This window comes from Panulirus ornatus, chromosome 46 (genome assembly GCF_036320965.1).
Source record: "Panulirus ornatus isolate Po-2019 chromosome 46, ASM3632096v1, whole genome shotgun sequence".
Lineage (NCBI taxonomy): Eukaryota > Metazoa > Arthropoda > Malacostraca > Decapoda > Palinuridae > Panulirus > Panulirus ornatus.
The window spans coordinates 16,666,060-16,692,685 of NC_092269.1; the positions used below are offsets into that span (position 1 = coordinate 16,666,060).

Below are 26,626 nucleotides of genomic sequence, written 5' to 3' on the forward strand. Positions count from 1 at the left end.
TTCAAGGTGGTGGGTCTGGCGCGGGCCCCCTGGGGTGTAGGGGTGTTCCAGGTGGTAGCGGACGGCCAGGAGGCTAACGTAACGCAGGCGCAGTTCACCAGGGTGGTGGGAGAGGCCCGACGGGTAAGTCATATCGCACATTTCTTGTGAAGTAGTATGTATCTCTCACATGAATCTTGAAGCAGGCATAAGGCTCCTTCCAATCCCGGGCGATTAGGAAATTTTTCCTTCCAGCTGAGGCGGCTGAATCGCTGTCACAGTATTGATGAAACATACGATCATACAAACCTCGGTCATCATTATACCCTAGTCCACCTAGGTTCTCGGTATTGACCAACGAGCTTAAGTGGAAAGAGCACGTCACACGCCACATGTCACGTCACATCAGTACTATGAAGGATTTATTGCCACCATATCAACTCTATCCCGTTGACGTCATCACCAACAGCTACGTCAGTTGTCATGGTGTGTGACGGTGGTGGTGGTGAGCGACGACCCAGTCTTCCTCGCCGCCTTCGCCCAGTGGTCCCTCAAGGGCCGCCTCTGCTGTGGTCCACCAGGCTCCTCGTCCTCACCCGCCTGCCACTCCACCAGCTGCAGAAACTCCATCGGACTGTATCCATGATGAATGCCATGTTGCTCATCATAAAAGATGAGAAACATATTGAGTAATGTACACTATAAATCTTGTTTCTGAATATATACTTGAATGCTTAAGATTGTGGTTGGCTAGTTGTACATATTACTATGCATGCCCACTAGACCCGGAAAGAGAAGAAAATCTGATTCTGAAAAATACTTAGATGGATTATTTTTCCTTCAACAGGTGCAGTCTGTACGTATACTTTCCATACGTCCCTCCAGGATCTCGGGCGATCCTGGTTGCCTCCTGGACGCCCCAGCGAGGACTCACCCTAATCACGAGCCTCCGGCTCTTCCCCGACAAGTTCTCAAAGTAAATTCAGAAGATAAAGTCCTTCATCATTTATCAATCCTATTTCAGGTCATCTTTATCACAGAATATTATCAAAACATATGGGGGTAAGAGCCCCATTGTCTTGTTCTTTAACTTTCAAGATGATTTTGGAAAGTCAAGGAAACACCACAATACTGGAACCGACTTGATACCTAGAATGAAGGTCGAGGCTATGTATACCTGGGATGACTCATGCTGCTAACTGTGTGTCAAAAATGACAGGCAAAAGTAGAGTCATGGCTGGGCAGACGCACTTGTGATGTACTATCATAAGTTTATGCTCATAAACGATAAACAGAACATATGATTCCTTTCTCTTTTCAAATTTTATCTGTACGAAGTTTGTAACACAGAGGCCTAGCTAAGAGGTTGTAGAGAATAAAACAAACGTCTTTGTAAACAGAAATTGGTATGTTGTTCATAAGAAGTTAAAGAGAGTAAATGGGAGATATGATCTGTAACGAACTTGAAAATGGACACAATGCAAAGTTGAGATGGCACCCTCAGTCAAGCGGTATTTGGATTGAAAGAAATGTTAATGTTGATAAATGAGAATGGTATAAACAGATCTTTTAGATACAAAATGCCGAGCATTGCATTTCCAGATGATTTAATATTGTGAATCAATTAAAAGGGCCAAGTAATATCTATCGAACGATACTTTCATCGCTGTTACGAGATGATGGGGACAGAATGTAGGAATGCAACGTAAATGCGAAACTGATTATGGAAGTTACTTAATGAGAAAACGCATACTGGTGTCTGGTTCACTGTCCTGTAGGTATCCAGATCTGAGATTCCTACACGTATCACACCTATTTCTCTTTTTTGTACAGAGTCAAAAACCACCATAGAAATTAATTGGATATCTAACTATGTAATAAAAAGATACAACTGATCAGTATGTGTCATGGTATAGCAAGATTCCTAATCTGCCAGATTCCTTCACCGGCCACACCTTGTGGTGGCCACGGAAGTGACTCCAAATAACAAAATGGTCATTGTTGACGATGCTGTGGCCCCCGAGGGAAAGCGGACCACCTTCGTCGGCCCATTCGCTAATCTCGTGGATTACCTCAGCACGGCCCAAAATTTTTCGTAAGTAATTATTTAAAGAAATATGTAAGCAGATTATTCAGTGAAGTAGCTAGTCAAATGGCCTTTCTATTGGTTTGGAAAGATTAAGATATTAATTTCAAATAAGCGTCTCTGTTATTGTTACTTCTGAGAGTCAATTTCTTCCATCATTTCTAATTTAGTTATGTAACATCACACACCAGGTTTTCGGAAGGATAATGGACTACCGTTTATTGTTTGCATCTTACAAGCCACTGTTTACTCATCTTAAATTGCATTGTCGCTCTTTAGAGAAAGCCTATATCCACGTCAGATGATAGGGTTGTTAAAGAAGCTTTGTGGAAGGCTTTAAAAGTACATGGTGTCGGAGGTAAGTTGCTAGAAGCAGTGAATTTTTTTTTTTTACCAAGGATGTAACGCATATGTACAAGTAGGGAGAGAGGATAGTGATTGGTTCCCAGTAAATGTCGGTTTGCGGCAGGGGTGCGTGGTGTCTCCATGGTTGTTTAATTCGTTTATGGATGGGGTGGGTAGAGAGGTGAATGCAAGAGTTTTGGAGCAAGGGGTAAGTATGCAGTCTGTTGCGGATGATGGGGCTTAAGAAGTGAGTCAGTTGTTGTTTGCTGATGATACAGCACTGGTGGCTGATTCGGGTGAGAAACTAAAGAAGTTGGTGACTGAGTTTGGTAAAGTGTGTGTGAAAGAAGAAAGTTGAGAGAAAATGCGAATAAGAGCAAGGTTATTAGGTTCAGTCGGGTTGAGTGACAAGGTAATGGGAGGTAAGTTTGAATGGAGAAAAACTGGAGGAAGTGAAGTGTTTTATATATCTTGGAGTGGAATTAGCAGCGGATGGAACTATGGAAGCGGAAATGAGTAACAGGTTTGGGGAAGGGTTGAAAGTTCTAGGAGCGTTGAAGAATGTGTGGAAGGCGGGTACGTTATCTAGAAGAGCAAAAAGGGACATGCTTGAAGAACTAGTGGTTCCAGCAATGTTATATAGTTGCGAGGCATGGGCTACACATAAGGTTGTGCGGAGGATGGTGAATGTGTCGGAAATGAGATTCTTGAGGACAATATATGGTGTGAGGTGGTTTCATCGAGTAAGCAATGAAAGGGTGAAGGAGATGTGCGGTAATAAAAGGAGGGTGGTTGAGAGAGCTGAAGGGGTGCGTTGAAATGGCTTGCACACATAGAGAGAATGAGTGAGGAAAGATTGACAAAGAGGATAGATGTGTCAGAGGTGGAAGGAACAAGAAGCGGGAGACCAAATTGGAGGTGAAAGGATGGAGTGAAAAACATTTTGAACGGTCGGACCCTGATCATATAGGAAGGTGAAAGGCGTGCAAGGAATAGGAATAGGAATTGGAACGATGTTGAATACCGGGGTCGACGTGCTGTCATTGGATTCAACCAAGCAGAGCATGTGAAGCATCTGGAGTAAATCATGGAAAGGTCTGTGGGGCCTGGATGTGGAATGGGTGCTGTGGTTTTGGTGCATTACACATGAGAGTGAACGATTATAAAGTTTATTGTGATTTCCTAGCGTTGCCTCGCTTTAGAGAAAGGAGCAGGATGCTATTTCATATGTGGCGGGATAGCGACGAGAATGGATGAAGGCAGAAAGTATAAACATTTACAGGTGTATGATAGAGTTGATAGAGATGCTCTATGGAAGGTATTAAGAATATATGGTGTGGGAGGCAAGTTGTTAGAAGCAGTGAAAAGTTTTTATCGAGGATGTAAGGCATGTGTACGTGTAGGAAGAGAGGAAAGTGATTGGTTCTCAGTGAATGTAGGTTTGCGGCAGGGGTGTGTGATGTCTCCATGATTGTTTAATTTGTTTATGGATGGGGTTGTTAGGGAGGTGAATGCAAGAGTTTTGGAAAGAGGGGCAAGTATGAAGTCTGTTGTGGATGAGAGAGCTTGGGGAGTGAGTCAGTTGTTGTTCGCTGATGATACAGCGCTGGTGGCTGATTCATGTGAGAAACTGCAGAAGCTGGTGACTGAGTTTGGTAAAGTGTGTGAAAGAAGAAAGTTAAGAGTAAATGTGAATAAGAGCAAGGTAATTAGGTACAGTAGGGTTGAGGGTCAAGTCAATTGGGAGGTAAGTTTGAATGGAGAAAAACTGGAGGAAGTAAAGTGTTTTAGATATCTGGGAGTGGATCTGGCAGCGGATGGAACCATGGAAGCGGAAGTGAATCATAGGGTGGGGGAGGGGGCGAAAATCCTGGGAGCCTTGAAGAATGTGTGGAAGTCGAGAACATTATCTTGGAAAGCAAAAATGGGTATGTTTGAAGGAATAGTGCTTCCAACAATGTTGCATGGTTGCGAGGCGTGGGCTATGGATAGAGTTGTGCGCAGGAGGATGGATGTGCTGGAAATGAGATGTTTGAGGACAATGTGTGGTGTGAGGTGGTTTGATCGAGTAAGTAACGTAAGGGTAAGAGAGATGTGTGGAAATAAAAAGAGCGTGGTTGAGAGAGCAGAAGAGGGTGTTTTGAAATGGTTTGGGCACATAGCGAGAATGAGTGAAGAAAGATTGACCAAGAGGATATATGTGTCGGAGGTGGAGGGAACGAGGAGAAGTGGGAGACCAAATTGGAGGTGGAAAGATGGAGTGAAAAAGATTTTGTGTGATCGGGGCCTGAACATGCAAGAGGGTGAAAGGAGGGCAAGGAATAGAGTGAATTGGATCGATGTGGTATACCGGGGTTGACGTGCTGTCAGTGGATTGAATCAGGGCATGTGAAGCGTCTGGGGTAAACCATGTAAAGCTGTGTAGGTATGTATATTTGCGTGTGTGGACGTATGTATATACATGTGTATGGGGGTGGGTTGGGCCATTTCTTTCGTCTGTTTCCTTGCGCTACCTCGCAAACGCGGGAGACAGCGGCAAAAAAAAAAAAAATATATAAATATGTATATATATATATATATTATTAATTATTATACTTTGGAAATGTATATATATATATATATATATATATATATATATATATATATATATATATATATATATATATATATATATATATATATATATATATATATATATATATATATATATATATATATATCTTTCTTTTCTTTCAAACTATTCGCCATTTCCCGCATTAGCGAGGTAGCGTTAAGAACAGAGGACTGGGCCTTTGAGGGAATACCCTCACCTGGCCCAATTCTCTGTTTCATTTTGCTTTGTCGTTGTCTCCCGCGTTAGCGAGGTAGTGCAAAGAAACACACGAAAGAATGGCCCAACCCACCCACATACTCATGTATAAACATACACGTCCACACACGCAAATATACATACCTATACATCTCAATATACGCATATACATACACGCACAGACATATACATATATACACATGTACATAATTCATACTGTCTGCCTTTATTCATTCCCATCGCCACCCCGCCACACATGGAATAACATCCCCCTCTCCCTTCATGAGTGCGAGGTAGCGCTAGGAAAGGACAACAAAAGCCCCATTCGTTCACACTCAGTCTCTAGCTGTCATGTAATAATGCACCAACACACCAGCTCCCTTTCCACATCCAGAACCCACAGAACTTTCCATGGTTTACCCCAGACGCTTTACATGCCCTGGTTCAATCCATTGACAGCACGTCGACCCCGGTATACCACATCGTTCCGATTCACTTTATTCCCTGCACGCCTTTCACCCTCCTACATGTTCAGGCCCCGATCACTCAAAATCTTTTTAACTCCATCTTTCCACCTCCAATTTGGTCTCCCACTTCTCCTCATTCCCTCCACCTCCGACACATATATCCTCTTGGACAATCTTTCCTCACTCATTCCCTCCATGTGACCAAACCATTTCAAAACACCCTCTTCTGCTCTCTCAAGAACACTTTTCTTATTTCCACACATCTCTCTTACCCATACATTACTTAGTCGATCAAACCACCTCACGCCACATATTGTCCTCAAACATTTCATTTACAGCACATCCACCCTCCTGCGCACAACTCTATCCATAGCCCAAGCCTCGCAACCATACAACATTGTTGGAACCACTATTCCTTCAAACATATCCATTTTTGCCTTTCGAGATAATGTTCTCGACTTCCACACATTCTTCAAGGCTCCCAGAATCTTTGCCCCCTCCCCCACCCTATGATTCACTTCCGCTTCCATGGTTCCATTCCCTGCCAGATCCACGCCCAGATATCGAAAACACTTTACTTCCTCCAGTTTTTCTCCATTCAAACTTACCTCACAATTGACTTGACACTCAACCCTACTGTACCTAATAACCTTGCTCTTATTCACATTTACTCTTAACTTTCTTCTTTCACACACCTTACCAAACTCATTCAACAGCTTCTGCAGTTTCTCACATGAATCAGCCACCAGCGCTGTATCATAAGCGAACAACAACTGACTCACTTCCCAAGCTCTCTCATCCACAACAGACTGCATACTTGCCCCGCTTTCGAGAAATCTTGAATTCAACTCCCTAACAACTAGATCCATAAACAAATTAAACAACCTTGGAGACATCACACACCCCTGACGCAAACTTACATTCACTGAGAACCAATCACTTTCCTCTCTTCCTACACGTACACCTGACTTACATCCTCGATAAAAACTTTTTCCTGCTTCTAACAACTTGCTTCCCACGCCATATATTCTTAATACCTTCCGCAGAGCATCTCTGTCAACTGTATCATATGCCTTCTCCAGATCCATAAATGCTACATATAAATCCATTTGCTTTTCTAAGTATTTCTCACATACATTCTACAAAGATAACACCTGATCCACACATCCTCTACCACTTCTGAAACCACTGCACTTCCCCAATCTGATGCTCTGTACATGCCTTCACCCTCTCAATCAATACCCTCCCATATATTTTACCAGGAGTACTCAACAAACTTATACCTCTGTAACTTGAGCACTCAATCTTATCCTCTTTGCCTTCGTACGATGGCAATATGCAAGAATTCCGCCAATACTCAGGCACCTCACCATAAATCATGCATACATTAGATAACCTTACCAACCAGTCAACAATACAGTCACCCCCTTTTTTAATAAATTCCACTGCAATACTATCCAAACCTGCTGCCTTCCCGGCTTTCATCTTCCGCAAGCTTTTACTACCTCTTCTCTGTTTACCAAATCATTTTCCCTAACCCTCTCACTTTGCACACCACCTCGACCAAAACAACCTATATCTGCCACTCTATCATTAAAACACATTCAACAAACCTTCAAAATACTTACTCCATCTCCTTCTCACATCACCACTACTTGCTAACACCTCCCCATTCGCCTCCTTCACTGAAGTTCGCATTTGCTCCCTTGTCTTACGCACTTGATTTACCTCCTTCCAACACATCTTTTTATTATCCCAAAATTTCATTATACTCTCTTTTCCCAACTCTCATTTGCCCTTTTTTCAACGCTTGTACATTTCTTTTGACCTCCTGACTCTTTCTTTTATATATCTCCAACTCATTTCCATTTTTTCCCTGCAAGAATCGTCCAAAAGCCTCTCTCTTCTCTTTCTCTAATCAACCCACCTCCCACTCTTTTCATACCACAAGCATCTTTTGCGCAAGCCATCACTGCTTCCCTAAATACATCCCATTCCTCCCCCACTCCCCTTACCTCCTTTGTTCTCAACTTTTACCATTCTGTACTCAGTCTCTCCTGGTACTTACTCACAGAGGTCTCCTTCCCAAGCTCACTTACTCTCACCAACCTCTTCACCCCAACATTCTCTCTTCTTTTCTGAAAACCCATACAAATCTTCACCTTCGCCTCCACAAGACGATAATCAGACATCCCTCCAGTTGCACCCCTCAGCACATTAACATCCAAAAGTCTCTCTTTCGCGCGCCTATCAATTAACACGTAATCCAATAACGCTCTCTGGCCATCTCTCCTTCTTACATACGTATACTTATGTATATCTCGCTTTTTAAACCAGGTATTCCCAATCACCAGTCCTTTTTCAGCACATAAATCTACAAGCTCTTCACCATTTCCATTTACAACACTGAACACACCATGTATACCAATTATTCCCTCAACTGCCACATTACTCAACTTTGCATTCAAATCACCCATCACTATAACACGGTCTTGCGCATCAAAACCACTAACACACTCATTTACCTGCTCCCCAAACACTTGCCTCTCATGATCTTTCTTCTCATGCCCAGGTGCATATGCACCAATAATCACCCATCTCTCTCCATCAACTTTCAGTTTCCCCATATCAATCTAGAATTTAATTTCTTACATTCAATCACATACTCCCACACCACCTGTTTCAGGAGTAGTGCTACTCCTTCCCTTCCTCTTGTTCTCTCACTAACCCCTGACTTCACTCCCAAGACATTCCGAAACCACTCTTCCCCTTTACCCTTGAGTTTCTTTTCACTCAGAGCCAAAACATCGAGGTTCCTTTCCTCAAACATATTACCTATCTCTCCTTTTTTCTCATCTGGGTTACATTCAAACACATTTAGACACCCCAATCTGAGCCTTTGAGGATGTGAGCACTCCCCGCGAGACTCCTCCTTCCGTTTCCCGTTTTAGAAAGTTAAAATACAAGGAAGGGAGGGTTTCTGGCCCCCCGATCCCATCCCCTTTAGTCGCCTTCTACAACACGTGAGGAATGCCTGGGAAGTATTCTTTCTCCCCTATCCCCTATCCCCTAGATATATGGGGAGGTGATAACAAGTAGTGGGGATGTGAGAAGGAGATGGAGTGAGTATTTTGAAGACGTGTTGAATGTGTTTGATGATAGAGTGGCAGATATAGGGTGTCTTGGTCGAGGTGGTGTGCAAAGTGAGAGAGTTAGTGAAAATGATTTGGTAAACAGAGAAGAGGTAGTAAAAGCCTTGCGGAAGATGAAAGCCGGCAAGGCAGCATGTTTGGATGGCATTGCAGTGGAATTTATTAAAAAAGTGGGTGGCTATATTATTGACTGGTTGGTAAGGTTATTTAATGTATGTATGACTCATGGTGAGGTGCCTGAGGATTGGCGGAATGCGTGCATAGTGCCATTGTACAAAGGCAAAGGGGATAAGAGTGAGTGCTCAAATTACAGAGGTATAAGTTTGTTGAGTATTCCTGGTAAATTATAATGGAGGGTATTGATTGAAAGGGTGAAAGGCATTTACAGAGCATCAGATTGGGGAAGAGCAGTGTTGTTTCAGAATTTGTAGAGGATGTGTGGATCAGGTGTTTGCTTTGAAGAATGTATATGAGAAATACTTAGAAAAGCAAATGGATTTGTATGTATCATTTATAGATCTGAACAAGGCATATGATAGAGTTGATAGAGATGCTCTGTGGAGGGTATTAAGAATATATGGTGTGGGAGGCAAGTTGTTAGAAGCAATGGAAAGTTTTTATCGAGGATGAATGACATTTGTACGTGTAGGAAGAGAGGAAAGTGATTGGTTCTCAGTGAATGTAGGTTTGCGGCAGGGGTGTTTGATGTCTCCATGGTTCTTAAATTTGTTTATGGATGGGGTTGTTAGGGAGGTAAATGCAAGAGTTTTGGAAAGAGGGGCAAGTATGAAGTCTGTTGGGGATGAGAGAGCTTCGGAAGTGAGTCAGTTGTTGTTCGCTAATGATACAGCGCTGGTGGCTGATTCATGTGAGAAACTGCAAAAGCTGGTGATTGAGTTTGGTAATTTTTGTGAAAGAAGAAAGTTAAGAGTAAATGTGAATAAGAGCAAGGTTATTAGGTGCAGTAGGGTTGAGGTTCAAGTCAATTGGGAGGTAAGTTTGAATGGAGAAAAACTGGAGGAAGTAAAGTGTTTTAGATATCTGGGAGTGGATCTGCCAGCGGATGGAACCATGGAAGCGTAAGTGAATCATAGTGTGGGGGAGGGGGCGAAAATCCTGGGAGCCTTGAAGAATGTGTGGAAGTCGAGAACATTATCTCGGAAAGCAAAAATGGGTATGTTTCAAAGAATAGTGGTCCCAACAATGTTGTATGGTTGCGAGGCGTGGGCTATGGATAGAGTTGTGCGCAGGAGGATGGATGTGCTGGAAATGAGATGTTTGAGGACAATATGTGGTGTGAGGTGGTTTGATCGAGTAAGTAACGTAAGGGTAAGAGAGATATGTGGAAATAAAAAGAGCGTGGTTGAGAGAGCAGAAGAGGGTGTTTTGAAATGGTTTGGGCACATGGAGAGAATGAGTGAGGAAAGATTTACCAAGAGGATATATGTGTCGGAGGTGGAGGGAACGAGGAGAAATTGAAGACCAAATTGGAGGTGGAAAGATGGAGGGAAAAAGATTTTGTGTGATCGGGGCCTGAACATGCAGGAGGGTGAAAGGCGTGCAAGGAATAGAGTGAATTGGATCGATGTGGTATACCGGGGTTGACGTGCTGTCAGTGGATTGAATCAGGGCATGTGAAGCGTCTGGGGTAAACCATGGAAAGCTGTGTAGGTATGTATATTTGCGTGTGTGGACGTATGTATATACATGTATATGGGGGGGGGGTTGGGCCATTTCTTTCGTCTGTTTCCTTGCTCTACCTCGCAAACTGGGGAGACAGCAAAAAAAAAAAAAAATAATATATATATATATTAGTTATTTATTTTGCTTTGTCGCTGTCTCCCGCGTTAGCGAGGTAGCGCAAGGAAACAGACGAAAGAATGGCCCAACCCGCCTACATACACATGTATATACATACATGCCCACACACGCGCAATATACATACCTATACATCTCGATGTACACATATATATACACACACAGACATATACATATATACACATGTGCATAATTCTTACTGTCTGCCTTTATTTCTTCCCATCGCCACCCCGCCACACATGGAATAACAACCCCCTCCCCCCTCATGTGTGCGAGGTAGCGCTAGGAAAAACACCAAAGGCCCCATTCGTTCACACTCAGTCTCTAGCTGTCATTAAATAATGCACCGAAACAACAACTCCCTTTCCACATCCAGGCCCCACACGCTTTGCATGGTTTACCCCAGACGCTTCACATGCCCTGGTTCAATCTATTGACAGCACGTCGACCCCGGTATAGCACATCGTTCCAATTCAGTCTACTCCTTGCACGCCTTTCACCCTCCTGCATATTCAGGCCCCGATCACTCAAAATCTTTTTCACTCCATCTTTCCACCTCCAATTTGGTCTCCCATTTCTCCTCGTTGCCTCCACCCATGACACATATATCCTCTTGGTCAACCTTTCCCCACTCATTCTCTCCATGTGATCAAAACATTTCAAAACACCCTCTTCTGGTCTCTCAACCACACTCTTTTTATTTCCACACATCTCTCTCACCCTTACATTACTTACTCGATCAAACCACCTCACACCATATATTGTCCTCAAACATCTCATTTCCAACACATCCACCCTCCTGCGCACAACTCTATCCATAGCCCACGCCTCGCAACCATACAACATTGTTGGAACCACTATTCCTTCAAACATACCCATTTTTGCTTTCCGAGATAATGTTCTCGACTTCCAAACATTCTTCAAGGCTCCCAGAATTTTCGCCCCCTCTCCCACCCTATGATTCACTTCCGCTTCCATGGATCCATCCGCTGCCAGATCCACTCCCAGATATCTAAAACACTTCACTTCCTTCAGCTTTTCTCCATTCAAACTTACCTCCCAATTGACTTCTCTAGATCCATAAATGTTACATACAAATCCATTTTTTTTCTCAAAGTATTTCTCACATATATTCTTCAAAGCAAACACCTGATCCACACATCCTCTACCACTTCTGAAACTACACTGCTCTTCCCCAGTCTGATGCTCTCTATATGCCTTCACCCTCTCAATCAATACCCTCCCATATAATTTACCAGGATTACTTAACAAACTTATACCTCTGTAATTTGAACACTTACTCTTATCCCCTTTGCCTTTGTACAACGGCAATATGCAAGAATTCCGCCAATGCTCAGGCACTTCACCATGAATCATATATACATTGAAAAACCTTACCAACCAATCAACAATACAGTCACCCCCTTTTTTAATAAATTCCACTACAATGCCATCCAGACCTGCTGCTTTGCCGGCTTTCATCTTCCGTAAAGCTTTTACTACCTCTTCTCTATTTACCAAATCATTTTCCCTAACCCTCTCACTTTCCACACCACCTCAACCAAGACATCCTATATCTGCCACTCTATCATCAAACACATTCAACAAACCTTCAAAATACTCACTCCATCTCCTTCTCACATCACCACTACTTGTTATCACCTCCCCATTTGCCCCCTTCAATGAAGTTCCCATTTGCTCACTTGTCTTACGCACTTTATTTACCTCCTTCCAAAACATCTTTTTATTCTCCCGAAATTTAATGATACTCTCTCACCCCAACTCTCATTTGCCCTCTTTTTCACCTCTTGCATCTTTCTCTTGACCTCCTGCCTCTTTCTTTTATACCTCTCCAACTCATTTGCATTTTTTACCTGCAAAAATCGTTCAAATGCTTCTCTCTTCTCTTTCACTAATAATCTTACTTCTTCATCCCACCACTCACTACCTTTTCTAATCAACCCACCTTCCACGCTTCTCATGCCACAAGCATCTTTTGCGGAAGCCATCACTGCTTCCCGAAATACATCCCATTCCTCCCCCACTCCCCTTACCTCCTTTGTTCTCACCTTTTTCCATTCTGTACTCAGTCTCTCCTGGTACTTCTTCATACAAGTCTCCTTCCCAAGCTCACTTACTCTCACCACTCTCTCCACCCCAACATTCTCTCTTCTTTTCTGAAAACCCCCAAAAATCTTCACCTTTCCTTCAACAAGATAATGATCAGACATCCCTCCAGTTGCACCTCTCAGCACATTAACATCCAAAAGTCTCTCTTTCGTGCATCTATCAATTAACACGTAATCCAATAACGCTCTCTGGCCATCTCTGCTACTTACATACGTATGCTTATGTATATCTCGCTTTTTAAACCATGTATTCCCAATCACCAGTCCTTTTTCAGCACATAAATCTACAAGCTCTTCACCATTTCCATTTACAACACTAAACACTCCATGTATACCAATTATTCCCTCAACTGCCATATTAATCATCTTTGCATTCAAATCACCCTTCACTATAACCCGGTCTTGTGCATCAAAACCACTAACACACTCATTCAGCTGCTCCTAAAACACTTGCCTCTCATGATCTTTCTTCTTCTGCCCAGATGCATATGCACCAATAATCACCCATCTCTCTCCATCAACTTTCAGTTTTACCCCTATCAATATAGAATTTAATTTCTTACACTCTATCACATACTCCCACAACTGATTCAGGAGTAGTGCTACTCCTTCCCTTGCTGTTGTCCTCTCACTAACCCCTGACTTTACACCCAAGACATTCCCAAACCACTCTTCCCCTTTACCCTTTAGCTTCGTTTCACTAAGAGCCATATATATATACATATACATATATATATATATATATATATATATATATATATATATATATATATATATATATATATATATATATATATATATATATATATATATATATATATATTTATTATATATATATAATTTATTTACACAAACGTCAACAGCATTTTTTTTTTATTTTTTTTCATTCATTTCAAGCGAGAAGTTTCAGTTTTCTAAATTGTTTCTTACATTTTTCATATGTATATATATGTATGTGTGTGTGTGTGTATATATGCGTATGTATGTGTATGTGTGTGTATGTGTATATGTATATATATATGTATATTATCCCTTGGGATAGGGGTGAAAGAATACTTCCCACGTATTCCTCGCGTGTCGTAGAAAGCGACTAGAGGGGACGGGAGCGGGGGGCCAGAAATCCTCCCCTCCTTGTATTAACTTTCTAAAATGGGAAACAGAAGAAGGAGTCACGCGGGGAGTGCTCATCCTCCTCGAAGGCTCAGAGTGGGGTGCCTAAATGTGTGTGGATGTAACCAAGATGTGAAAAAAGGAGAGATAGGTAGTATGTTTGAGGAAAGGAACCTGGATGTTTTGGCTCTGAGTGAAACGAAGCCTAAGGGTAAAGGGAAAGAGTGGTTTGGAAATGTCTGGGGAGTAAAGTCAGGGGTTAGTGAGAGGACAAGAGCAAGGGAAAGAGTAGCAATACTCCTGAAACAGGAGTTGTGGGAGTATGTGATAGAGTGTAAGAAAGTAAATTCTCGATTAGTATGGGTAAAACTGAAAGTTGATGGAGAGAGGTGGGTGATTATTGGTGCATATGCACCTGGGCATGAGAAGAAAGATCAAGAGAGGCATGTGTTTTGGGAGCAGCTGAATGAGTGTGTTAGTGGTTTTGATGCACGAGACCGGGTTATAGTGATGGGTGATTTGAATGCAAAGGTGAGTAATGTGGCAGTTGAGGGAATAATTGGTATACATGGGGTGTTCAGTGTTGTAAATGGAAATGGTGAAGAGCTTGTAGATTTATGTGCTGAAAAAGGACTGATGATTGGGAATACCTGGTTTAAAAAGCGAGATATACATAAGTATACTTATGTAAGTAGGAAAGATGGCCAGAGAGCGTTATTGGATTACGTGTTAATTGACAGGCGTGCGAAAGAGAGACTTTTGGATGTTAATGTGCTGAGAGGTGCAACTGGAGGGATGTCTGATCATTATCTTGTTGAGGCTAAGGTGAAGATTTGTATGGGTTTTCAGAAAAGGAGAGTGAATGTTGGCGTGAAGAGGGTGGTGAGAGTAAGTGAGCTTGAGAAGGAGACCTGTGTGAGGAAGTACCAGGAGAGACTGAGTACAAAATGGAAAAAGGTGAGAACAATGGAAGTAAGGGGAGTGGGGGAGGAATGGGATGTATTTAGGGAATCAGTGATGGATTGCGCAAAAGATGCTTGTGGCATGAGAAGAGTGGGAGGTGGGTTGATTAGAAAGGGTAGTGAGTGGTGGGATGAAGAAGTAAGAGTATTAGTGAAAGAGAAGAGAGAGGCATTTGCACGATTTTTGCAGGGAAGAAATGCAATTGAGTGGGAGATGTATAAAAGAAAGAGACAGGAGGTCAAGAGAAAGGTGCAAGAGGTGAAAAAAAGGGCAAATGAGAGTTGGGGTGAGAGAGTATCATTAAATTTTAGGGAGAATAAAAAGATGTTCTGGAAGGAGGTAAATAAAGTGCGTAAGACAAGGGAGCAAATGGGAACTTCAGTGAAGGGCGCAAATGGGGAGGTGATAACAAGTAGTGGTGATGTGAGAAGGAGATGGAGTGAGTATTTTGAAGGTTTGTTGAATGTGTTTGATGATAGAGTGGCAGATATAGGGTGTTTTGGTCGAGGTAGTGTGCAAAGTGAGAGGGTTAGGGAAAATGATTTGGTAAACAGAGAAGAGGTAGTGAAAGCTTTGCGGAAGATGAAAGCCGGCAAGGCAGCAGGTTTGGATGGTATTGCAGTGGAAGTTATTAAAAAAGGGGATGACTGTATTGTTGACTGGTTGGTAAGGTTATTTAATGTATGTATGACTCATGGTGAGGTGCCTGAGGATTGGCGGAATGCGTGCATAGTGCCATTGTACAAAGGCAAAGGGGATAAGAGTGAGTGCTCAAATTACAGAGGTATAAGTTTGTTGAGTATTCCTGGTAAATTATATGGGAGGGTATTGATTGAGAGGGTGAGGGCATGTACAGAGCATCAGATTGGGGAAGAGCAGTATGGTTTCAGAAGTGGTAGAGGATGTGTGGATCAGTTGTTTGCTTTGAAGAATGTATGTGAGAAATACTTAGAAAAGCAAATGGATTTGTATGTAGCACTTATGGATCTGGATAAGGCATATGATAGAGTTGATAGAGATGCTCTGTGGAAGGTATTAAGAATATATGGTGTGGGAGGAAAGTTGTTAGAAGCAGTGAAAAGTTTTTATCGAGGATGTAAGGCATGTGTACGTGTAGGAAGAGAGGAAAGTGATTGGTTCTCAGTGAATGTAGGTTTGCGGCAGGGGTGTGTGATGTCTCAATGGTTGTTTAATTTGTTTATGGATGGGGTCGTTAGGGAGATAAATGCAAGAGTTTTGGAAAGAGGGGCAAGTATGAAGTCTGTTGGGGATGAGAGAGCTTGGGAAGTGAGTCAGTTGTTGTTCGCTGATGATACAGCGCTGGTGGCTGATTCATGTGAGAAACTGCAGAAGCTGGTGACTGAGTTTGGTAAAGTGTGTGGAAGAAGAAAGTTAAGAGTAAATGTGAATAAGAGCAAGGTTATTAGGTACAGTAGGGTTGAGGGTCAAGTCAATTGGGAGGTGAGTTTGAATGGAGAAAAACTGGAGGAAGTGAAGTGTTTTAGATATCTGGGAGTGGATCTGGCAGCGGATGGAACCATGGAAGCGGAAGTGGATCATAGGGTGGGGGAGGGGGCGAATATTCTGGGGGCCTTGAAGAATGTGTGGAAGTCGAGAACATTATCTCGGAAAGCAAAAATGGGTATGTTTGAAGGAATAGTGGATCCAACAATGTTGTATGGTTGCGAGGCGTGGGCTATGGATAGAGTTGTGCGCAGGAGGATGGATGTGCTGGAAATGAGATGTTTGAGGACAATGTGTGGTGTGAGGTGGTTTGATCGAGTGAGTAACGTAAGGGTAAGAGAGATGTGTGGAAATAAAAAGAGCGTGGTTGAGAGAGCAGAAGAGGGTGTTTTGAAGTGGTTTGGGCACATGGAGAGGATGAGTGAGGAAAGATTGACCAAGAGGATATATGTGCCGGAGGTGGAGGGAACAAGGAGAAGAGGGAGACCAAATTGGTGGTGGAAAGATGGAGTGAAAAAGATTTTGTGTGATCGGGGCCTGAACATGCAGGAGGGTGAAAGGAGGGCAAGGAATAGAGTGAATTGGAGCGATGTGGTGTACCGGGGTTGACGTGCTGTCAGTGGATTGAATCAAGGCATGTGAAGCGTTTGGGGTAAGCCATGGAGGGCTGTGTAGGTATGTATATTTGCGTGTGTGGACGTATGTATATACGTGTGTGTTGGGGGGTTGGGCCATTTCTTTCGTCTGTTTCCTTGCGCTACCTCGCAGACGCGGGAGACAGCGACAAAGTATAATAAAATATAAATGAAATAAATATATATATATATATATATATATTGTATATATATATATATATATATATATATATATATATATATATATATATATATATATATATATATATATATATATATATATATATATATATTGAAGGGTTGTTGAATGTGTTTGATGATAGAGTGTCAGATATAGGGTGTTTTGGTCTAGGTGGTGTGCAAAGTGAGAGAGTTAGGGAAAATGATTTGGTAAACAGAGAAGAGGTAGTAAAAGCCTTGCGGAAGATGAAAGCCGGCAAGGCAGTAGGTTTGGATGGTATTGCAGTGGAATTTATTAAAAAAGGGGGTGACTGTATTGTTGACTGGTTGGTAAGATTATTTAATGTATGTATGACTCATTGTGAGGTGCCTGAGGATTGTCGTAATGCGTTCATAGTGCCATTGTACAAGGGAAAAGGGGATAAGAGTGAGTGCTCAAATTACAGAGGAATAAGTTTGGTGAGTATTCCTGGTAAATTATAAGGTAGGATATTGACTGAGAGGGTGAAGGCATGTACAGAGCATCAGATTGCGGAAGAGAAGTGTGGTTTCAGAAGTGGTAGAGGATGTGTGGATCAGGTGTTTGCTTTGAAAAATGTATGTGAGAAGTACTTAGAAAAGCAAATGGATTTGTATGTAGCATTTATCGATCTGGAGAAGGCATATGATAGAGTTGATAGAGATTCTCTCTGGAAGGTATTAAGAATATATGGTGCGGGAGGCAAGTTGTTAGAAGCAGTGAAAAGTTTTTATCGAGTATGTAAGGCATGTGTACGTGTAGGAAGAGAGGAAAGTGATTTGTTCTCAGTGAATGTAGGTTTCCGGCTGGGGTGTGTGATATCTTCATGGTTGTTTAATTTGTTTATGGATGGGGTTGTTAGGGAGGTGAATGCAAGAGTTTTGGAAAGAGGGGCAAGTATGAAGTCTGTTGTGGATGAGAGAGCTTGGGAAGTGAGTCAGTTGTTGTTCGCTGATGATACAGCGCTGGTGGCTGATTCATGTGAGAAACTTCAGAAGCTGGTGACTGAGTTTGGTAAAGGGTGTGAAAGAAGAAAGTTAAGAGTAAATGTGAATAAGAGTAAGGTTATTAGGTACAGTCGGGTTGAGGGTCAAGTCAATTGTGAGGTAAGTTTGAATGCAGAAAAAATGGCGGAAGTAAAGTGTTTTAGATATCTGGGTGTGGATCTGGCTCCGGATGGAACCATGGAAGCGGAAGTGAATCATAGGGTAGGGGAGGGGGCGAGAATCCTGGGAGCCTTGAAGAATGTGTGGAAGTCAAGAACATTATCTCGGAAAGCAAAAATGGGTATGTTTGTAGGAATAGTGGTTCCAACAATGTTGTATGGTTGCGAGGCGTGGGCTATGGATAGAGTTGTGCGCAGGAGGATGGATGTGCTGGAAATGAGATGTTTGAGGAGAATATGTGGTGTGAGGTGGTTTGATCGAGTAAGTAATGGAAAGGTAAGAGAGATATGTGGAAATAAAAAGAGCGTGGTTGAGAGAGAAGAAATGGGTGTTTTGAAATGGTTTGGACTTATGGAGAGAATGAGTGAGGAAAGATTGACCAAGAGAATATATGTGTCGGAGAACGAGGAGAAGTGGGAGACCAAATTGGAGGTGGAAAGATGGAGTGAAAAAAATTCTTATGTGATCGAGGCCTGAACATGCAGGAGGGTGAAAGGCGTGCAAGGAATAGATTGAATTGGATCGATGTGTTATACCAGGCTGACGTGCTGTCAGTGGATTGAATCAGGGCATGTGAAGCGTCTGGGGTAAACCATGGAAATTTGTGTGGGGCCTGGATGTGGAAAGGGAGTTGTGGTTTCGGGCATTATTGCGTTATAGCTGGAGAATGAGTGTGAACGAATGGGGCCTTTGTTGTCTTTTCCTAGTGCTACCTCGCACACATGAGGGGGAAGGGGGATGGTATTCCGTGTGTGGCGAGTTGGCGATGGGAATGAATAGGGGCAGACAGTGTGAGCTGTGTGCATGGGTATATATGCATATGTCTGTGTGTGTATATATATGTGTACATTGAGATGTATAGGTATGTATATTTGTGCGTGTGGGCGCGTGTGTGTGTACATTGTGTATGGGGGTGGGTTGGGCCATTTCTTTCGTCTGTTTCCTTACGCGACCTTGCAAACGCGGGAGACAGCGACAAAGCAAAATATATATATATATATATATATATATATATATATATGAATATATATATATATATATATATATATATATATATATATATATATATATATATATATATATATATATATATATATATATATATATATATATATATATATATATATATATATATATATATATATATATATATATATATATATATATATATATATATATATATATATATATATATATATATATATATATATATATATATATATATATATATATGCTCTGTGGAAGGTATTAAGAATATATGGTGTGGGAGGCAAGTTGTTAGAAGCAGTGAAAAGTTTTTATCGAGGATGTAAGGCATGTATACGTGTAGGAAGAGAGGAAAGTGATTGGTTCTCAGTGAATGTAGGTTTGCGGCAGGGATGTGTGATGTCTCCATGGTTGTTTAATTTGTTTATGGATGGGGTTGTTAGGGAGGTGAATGCAAGAGTTTTGGAAAGAGGGGCAAGGATGAAGTCTGTTGGGGATGAGAGAGCTTGGGAAGTGAGTCAGTTGTTGTTCGCTGATGATACAGCGCCGGTGGCTGATTCATGTGAGAAACTGCAGAAGCTGATGACTGAGTTTGGTAAAGTGTGTGAAAGAAGAAAGTTAAGAGTAAATGTGAATAAGAGCAAGGTTATTAGGTACAGTAGGGTTGAGGGTCAAGTCAATTGGGAGGTGAGTTTGAATGGAGAGGGACTGGAGGAAGTGAAGTGTTTTAGATATCTGGGAGTGGATCTGGTAGCGGATGGAACCATGCAAGCGGAAGTGGATCATAGGGTGGGGGAGGGGGCGAAAATTCTGGTAGCCTTGAAGAATGTGTGGAAGTCGAGAACATTATCTCGGAAAGCAAAAATGGGTATGTTGAAGGAATAGTGGTTCCAATAATGTTGTATGGTTGCGAGTCGTGGACTATGGATAGAGTTGTGCGCAGGAGGATGGATGTGCTGGAAATGAGATGTTTGAGGACAATGTGTGGTGTGAGGTGGTTTGATCGAGTAAGTAACGTAAGGGTAAGAGAGATGTGTGGAAATAAAAAGAGCGTGGTTGAGAGAGCAGAAGAGCGTGTTTTGAAATGGTTTGATCACATGGAGAGAATGAGTGAGGAAAGATTGACCAAGAGGATATATGTGTCGGAGGTGGAGGGAACGAGGAGAAGAGGGAGACCAAATTGGAGGTGGAAAGATGGAGTGAAAAAGATTTTGTGTGATCGGAGCCTGAGCACGCAGGAGGGTGAAAGGAGGGCAAGGAATAGAGTGAATTGGAGCGATGTGGTATACCGGGGTTGACGTGCTGTCAGTGGATTGAATCAGGGCATGTGAAGCGTCTGGGGTAAACCATGGAAAGCTGTGTAGGTATGTATATTTGCGTGTGTGGACGTATGTATATACATGTGTATGGTGGTGGGTTGGGCCATTTCTTTCGTCTGTTTCCTTGCGCTACCTCGCAAACGCGGGAGACAGTGACAAAGCAAAAAAAAAAAAAAAAAAAAATATATATATATATATATATATATATTTTTTTTTTTTTTTTTTTCAAACTATTCGCCATTTCCCGCATTAGCGAGGTAGCGTTAAGAACAGAGGACTGGGCCTTTGAGGGATTACCCTCACCTGGCCCAATTCTCTGGGGGAAATGAAACACGATAGTTATTTCATTTTCCACGTGGACTAATAGGAATATTCTTGATGACGCACAAAATTGTGATTCTTTCCAACTTACACAGATATGTACATATAAACACATGTATATATTCGTTCTTTCTTGTCTTCATCCATTTCTTTCGTTACCTCGTCTAGCAGGCAACAGTATCTATACCCCCGCTTCAACGAGTCTGTGGCAGGAAAACACTAGAAAGGCAACATTAGTAGGTAACAGTCTCTGTCTGTCATGTGTCATGCACCGAAACCACTGCTCTTTATCTCCATTCAGACCCTATATATCTTTTAATGATTCACTGCAGACGCTTCACATGCTTTGGTTCAGTCTGATGACAGCACGTCGACCTGGGTATACCATAGTGTTCCAATTCACTCTGTTCCTTGCACGCCTCTGACCCTTCGCTCAAAATCTTTTTTACTCCTTCCTTCCTCCTCCAATCTGTTCTCCTGCTTCTCCTTGTACCCTCCACCTCTGACAATCTTTCCACATTCATTCTTTCCATATGCCCAAGCCATTTCAACACACCATCTTCCCTCTCTACCGCACCCTTTTTATTTCCACACATATCTCTCATCTTCTCACTACTTACTCGATCAAACCATAGTACACCACATACTGTCCTCACACATTTCTTTTCCAAAAAAACCACCCTCCTCCATACAACCCTATCTATAGACCATACCTAGCAACCATATGATATCATTGGTTCTACTATTTCTTCAAACACACCCACTTTTGCTCTTCGAGATAACGTTTTATCCTTTCACACAATATTCATCGCTCCCAGAACCTTCGCCGCCCTCCCCATCCTGTGACTCACTTCCGCTTCCATGGTTCCATCTGTTGGTAAGTTCATTCCAGATATCTAAAATACTTCACTTCCCTCGATTTTCTCCATTCAAACTTACATCCTAATCAACTTGTCCCTTAACCTTACTGAATTTAATTACCTTGCTGTTATTCACATATTCTCTCAACTTTCTCCATTCACACACTTTTCCAAACTCAGTCACCAACCTCTGCAGTTTCTCACACGAATCAGATGATAGATCTTTATCATCGGCGAATTGCAACTAACTCACTTCCCAGGCCCTCTCTTCCATAACAGACTGCATACTCGCCCATCTCTCCAAAACTCGCATTTACCTCCCTAACCAGCCCATCCATAAATAAATTAATCAACCATGGGGATATTACACACCCCTGCCGCAGACCGAAATTCACTGGGATTTAATGACTCTCCTCTTCCTACTCGTACACGTGCCTTACATCCTTGGTAAAAACTTTTCACTGCTCCTAGCAATTTACCACCCACACTATATGCCCTTAAAATCTTCCACAAAGCATCTCCCATATATTCTTCAAAGCAAACAGCTGATCAGCACATACTAGACCACTTCTGAAAGCACACTGCTTTTCCCAACTCTGAATCTCTGTACAAACCTTATCCCTCTCAATAAATACCCTCCTATATAATCATCCAGGAATACTCGACAATCTTATGACTCTGTAGTTCAAAAACTCACCTTCATTCCCCTTGCCTTTGTACAAAGGCACTATGGAAGCACTCCAGTAATGCTCATGCACTTCACTATGGTCAATACATACACTGAATATCCTTACCAACTAATCAACAACACAGTAAACCCCTTGTTTCTCCCTGACCCTGTCTCTTCGCACCCCACCCTGACCAAAACACCTTAAATCTGCCACACTGTCATATAACATATTCAAGAAACCTTCAAAATACTCACGCCATCTCCTTCTCACTTCATCACTATCTGTTATTACTTTCCACTTGCCCCTTTCACCGATGTTCCCATTTGTTCTCTTGTCTTACGCACGTTCTTTACCTCCTTCCAGAGCATCCCTTTATTCTCTCTAAAGTTTAATGATACTCTCTCATGCTAACTCTCATTTGCCCTCTTTTTTCAACCTTTGCATCTTTCTCTCGATCTCCTAACGCTTTCTTTTGTATATCTCCCAAACATTTGCACTACTTCCCTGAAAGTATCGTTGAAATGGCTCTCTTTTCTCTTTCACTAACACCTTGACCTGTTCATCCCACTACTCAATACACTTTCTAATCTGCCTATATTTTGCCCGTCATCACAGCTTCCCTAAATTCATTACATTTTCTCACTCACTCCCCTCTGCTCAGTTGCTTTCACCTTTTGCCATGCTACATTCAATCTCTTCTGGTACTTCCTAACACAAGTCTCCTTTCCAAGCTCACTTGCTCTCACCAATCTCTTCTCCGCAACATTCTTTCTTCTTTTTTTGAAAGCCTCTACAAATCTTCTCTTTCGCCTCCACAAGATAATAATCAGACATCCCTCCAGCTGCCCATCTTAGCACATCAATATCCAGAAGTTTTCTCTTATATGCCTATCAAATAACACGTAATGCAATAATACCCCTTGACTATTTCTCCTATTCATGTACGTATATTTGTTTATATCACTCTTTTTAAGCCAGGTATTCCCCATCACCTGTCTTTTCTCGGCACATAAATGTACTGAACACCCCATGTACACAATCATATTCTCAAATGCCACATTATTCACCTTCGCATTTCAATCACCTATCACTCTAACCCGATCTCGAGCATCAAAGCTGCTAACACACTCAATCAGCCTTTCATGATCTTTCTTTTCATGACTAGGTGCATAATCACCTATAATTACCCATCTCTATCCATCCATTTTATGTTTTATCCACATCGATCTAGTCTTTTTCTTCCCTAAACTCTATCACATACTCCCACAACTCCTGCTTCAGGAGTAGTGCTGTTCCTTCCTTAGCTCTTGCCCTCTCACCAACCCCTGGCTTTACTCCCACGACTTTCCAAGCCACTCTTGCCCTTTACCCTTGAGCTTCGTTTCACTCAGAGGCAGAATATCCAAGTTTCTTTCATCAAACATACTACCTATATTCATGTAAAGCACTTACAGTATGCTTTCTTTACCAGGTACCAATACGTAGTGTCTCCTGATAGGCTTTGGGGATTTAAACGTGTTGATGGGTCATGGACCGGCATGATTGGTATGGTGAAGAGGGAGGTGAGTGTCTTGGGACACTAATCACGACGACAGTTCGGTGATTAGGGAGGTAACTGTATTGGGACATTGAGATTAATGTTGGATCTGGGTCTTGCTCGGTTGGCATTGATGAGCAGGTAAGTTCTAATTTTCGGGACACCTTCGTACAGGACAACGGTGGATGGTCCTCGTTTCATGGATGTTGTGAGTAAGGAATCTAATATTGTAAGGCATCGAGATGGAAGACAGGTTCACTGTGGTGTTTACATTCCTAATATCCACAATAGTTTGCATGTATACCTTGCCTTTCTTGGCAAGGTATACATACAAACCATTGTGGGTATTAGGAATGTATGGTCATGTAGAACAAACTCTTGATGACACTGAACAAGAAAATTTGAAGCGTTGGGTACAAGGAATAGACGTGGGCCGAAGATGGATGGACACAAGCACTTCAGGTAGAGATGCTAAGGCAGTAACTGGAAACTAGCATGCAACTTAAGCATTTGTGTGTGGATGTGGTATGAATGAAGATGGTTTCTGTTGAAGGATCAACGAAGTCAATGGAAAGAAAATTTAATAACCGTTTTGATAGGTACGGAAGTTCATGTTCAAAATATGTGATGTCTGCAGTAGGTAGTGATCGGTAAGTAGTGCATTGTTTGTGGCAGATGCTGTCTTGTTTGTGGTATGTGGTGTGTTGTTTGTAGTAGCTATGAGTTGGTGAAGTTCGAGGCAATATGTTCATAATGACTTGATCAATTTGTTTATGGACTATAGAAAAAAGATACTTAGAGTTTATATCCACATAAGCGGATGATTGATTCAGTGTACAAAAATGTCTCTCGTATACACAGGAGGTGGATGTCGCTTTTGCGCCTTTCGGTGTTACCAGCACCCGCGCTAAAGTCATAGATTTCACGCATCCCGTGTTGATACAGTACTGGGCAATGCTGGGGCACGAGGGCGGCCAGAGGTGGACCCGTGGGGCTTCCTGCATCCCCTCAGGTCCCTGGTGTGGGTGGCTATCCTGACGACGCTGCTTCTAATGCCCACAGCGGTGGAGATACTCTCTGCATGTCTCTCTTTCAAGCACGTTGGTTATGAGAATTGGTTATCGTCTACTTTCGCCTTCATGCAGGTGCTCCTACAGCAGAGTAAGTCGACAATGGTGTGAGGCAGGTGTCACTGCACGTCACCGTTGTTACTGCACGTCATCATTGTCACTGCACGTCACCGTTGTTACTGCACGTCACAGTGTCATTGCACGTCACTGTTGTTACTGCACGTCACTGTTGTTAATGGACTTCACTGTTGTTACTGCACGTCACAGTTGTCACTGCACGTCACCGTGACTTAACATGATAAGTGATGTTGACTACACTAAAAAGAGGCATACCTCCGTGGTGTAGCGGTTAGCGTTGTTGATTGTGATATCACGCACGGGCCCGCACAGGTTCGAGTCCTGTTCGCGGCAGTTGACCCAGAGGTCATCCAGTTGCTCATCCTTCTACAGAGCTGGTCGATAATTCAATGAGATTATCCCATTAAAATCCTTAAATATTTCTTTCTTCCAATTAGTTTACAAAAACATTTTCTAAAAAAGGCAAAGGATGCGGTGTTGACGTGTGTTTCTACATGTTTATGACTAATGTTTATTTATTATGAGAAGGTAAGCGACCGTCGCTGGAGCAATCAGATGATGCGGAAAAAAAACGGTTTGATTCAAATCATAGGATCTATAATGGGAGAGTATGTGTACAAATGAGATGGCTTTATGCGGTTATATAGATAGTATTTGTTTAATGGTAACTATTAAACGTAAGTAATGAATAGAATCAAAAATGCAAGAATTTTAGGCGAGGTTATAAACAGATAAACTGAATAGGTGAAAAATATTAGGATAGTTAGTTTCAAAGACTAAAAGGTATTCTGACAAAGTGTAATAAAGGAACCATGCGATCAGAGTTGTAGGTACTAAATGAACCATGAGGTCAGAGTTGTAGGTACTGAAGTAACTATGAGATCAGAATTGTAGGTACTAAAGGAACCATGAGATCAGAGTTGTAGGTAATGAAGTAACCATGAGATCAGAACTGTAGGTACTAAAAGAACCATGAGAGCAGAGTTGTAGGTACTGAAGTAACCATGAGATCAGAGTTCAAGATACGCATGTAAAAGGAGAATTCGTCGTTAGATATGGATCTGAAACCAATTGAAGGCAATTCTTAAAGGACTGTGTTAAGTAACGTGCTGTGTGTATATATAGAATAATTCTGAAACAAATGGCATTCTGAAGGTCTGCATTACGAGTGGCCAGATAAACCACAATAAAAAGGAGATGTTATAATGTGCTGCGTGATCACGTTATCCTACATTGCTACCGACAGATATTTTGCTGGCTGGCGACAAGTGGTGGTGGGAACGGCTGGTGTTGGGGGTGTGGATGATGATGACGTTGGTGTTAACACGGAGCTACTCCGGCAACCTCATGTCCCTCCTGGCCGTAAGACACATCCCACAACCTTTCCAGACCATCAAAGACGTGCTGGATCACCCATCGGCAGCCATGATATGGCAAACTGATTCTGCCCATGTGAGCTAT

The 26,626-nt window shown here is 42.1% G+C and overlaps 1 protein-coding gene across 1 annotated transcript; it reads left to right on the forward strand.

Annotated features, from left to right (window-relative positions):
* On the forward strand, positions 1-26,626 carry LOC139763357 (glutamate receptor ionotropic, kainate 4-like). Its single transcript, XM_071689379.1, has 7 exons — positions 1-123; positions 449-668; positions 827-955; positions 1,916-2,074; positions 23,952-24,042; positions 24,879-25,178; positions 26,412-26,626. Exons 2-6 carry the CDS (start codon positions 463-465, stop codon positions 25,053-25,055), a joined length of 762 nt encoding a protein of 253 aa, XP_071545480.1. The 5' UTR covers positions 1-123; positions 449-462; the 3' UTR covers positions 25,056-25,178; positions 26,412-26,626.

Bases quoted from the DNA above. Each gene is read 5' to 3' on its own strand.
- LOC139763357 (XM_071689379.1), top strand. From the start codon at position 463: ATGGTGTGTGACGGTGGTGGTGGTGAGCGACGACCCAGTCTTCCTCGC. The intron at 2,075-23,951 runs GTAAGTAATTAT...TTTCTTTACCAG, and splicing joins AGCACGGCCCAAAATTTTTC to GTACCAATACGTAGTGTCTC. The intron at 24,043-24,878 runs GTGAGTGTCTTG...TCGTATACACAG, and splicing joins TTGGTATGGTGAAGAGGGAG to GAGGTGGATGTCGCTTTTGC.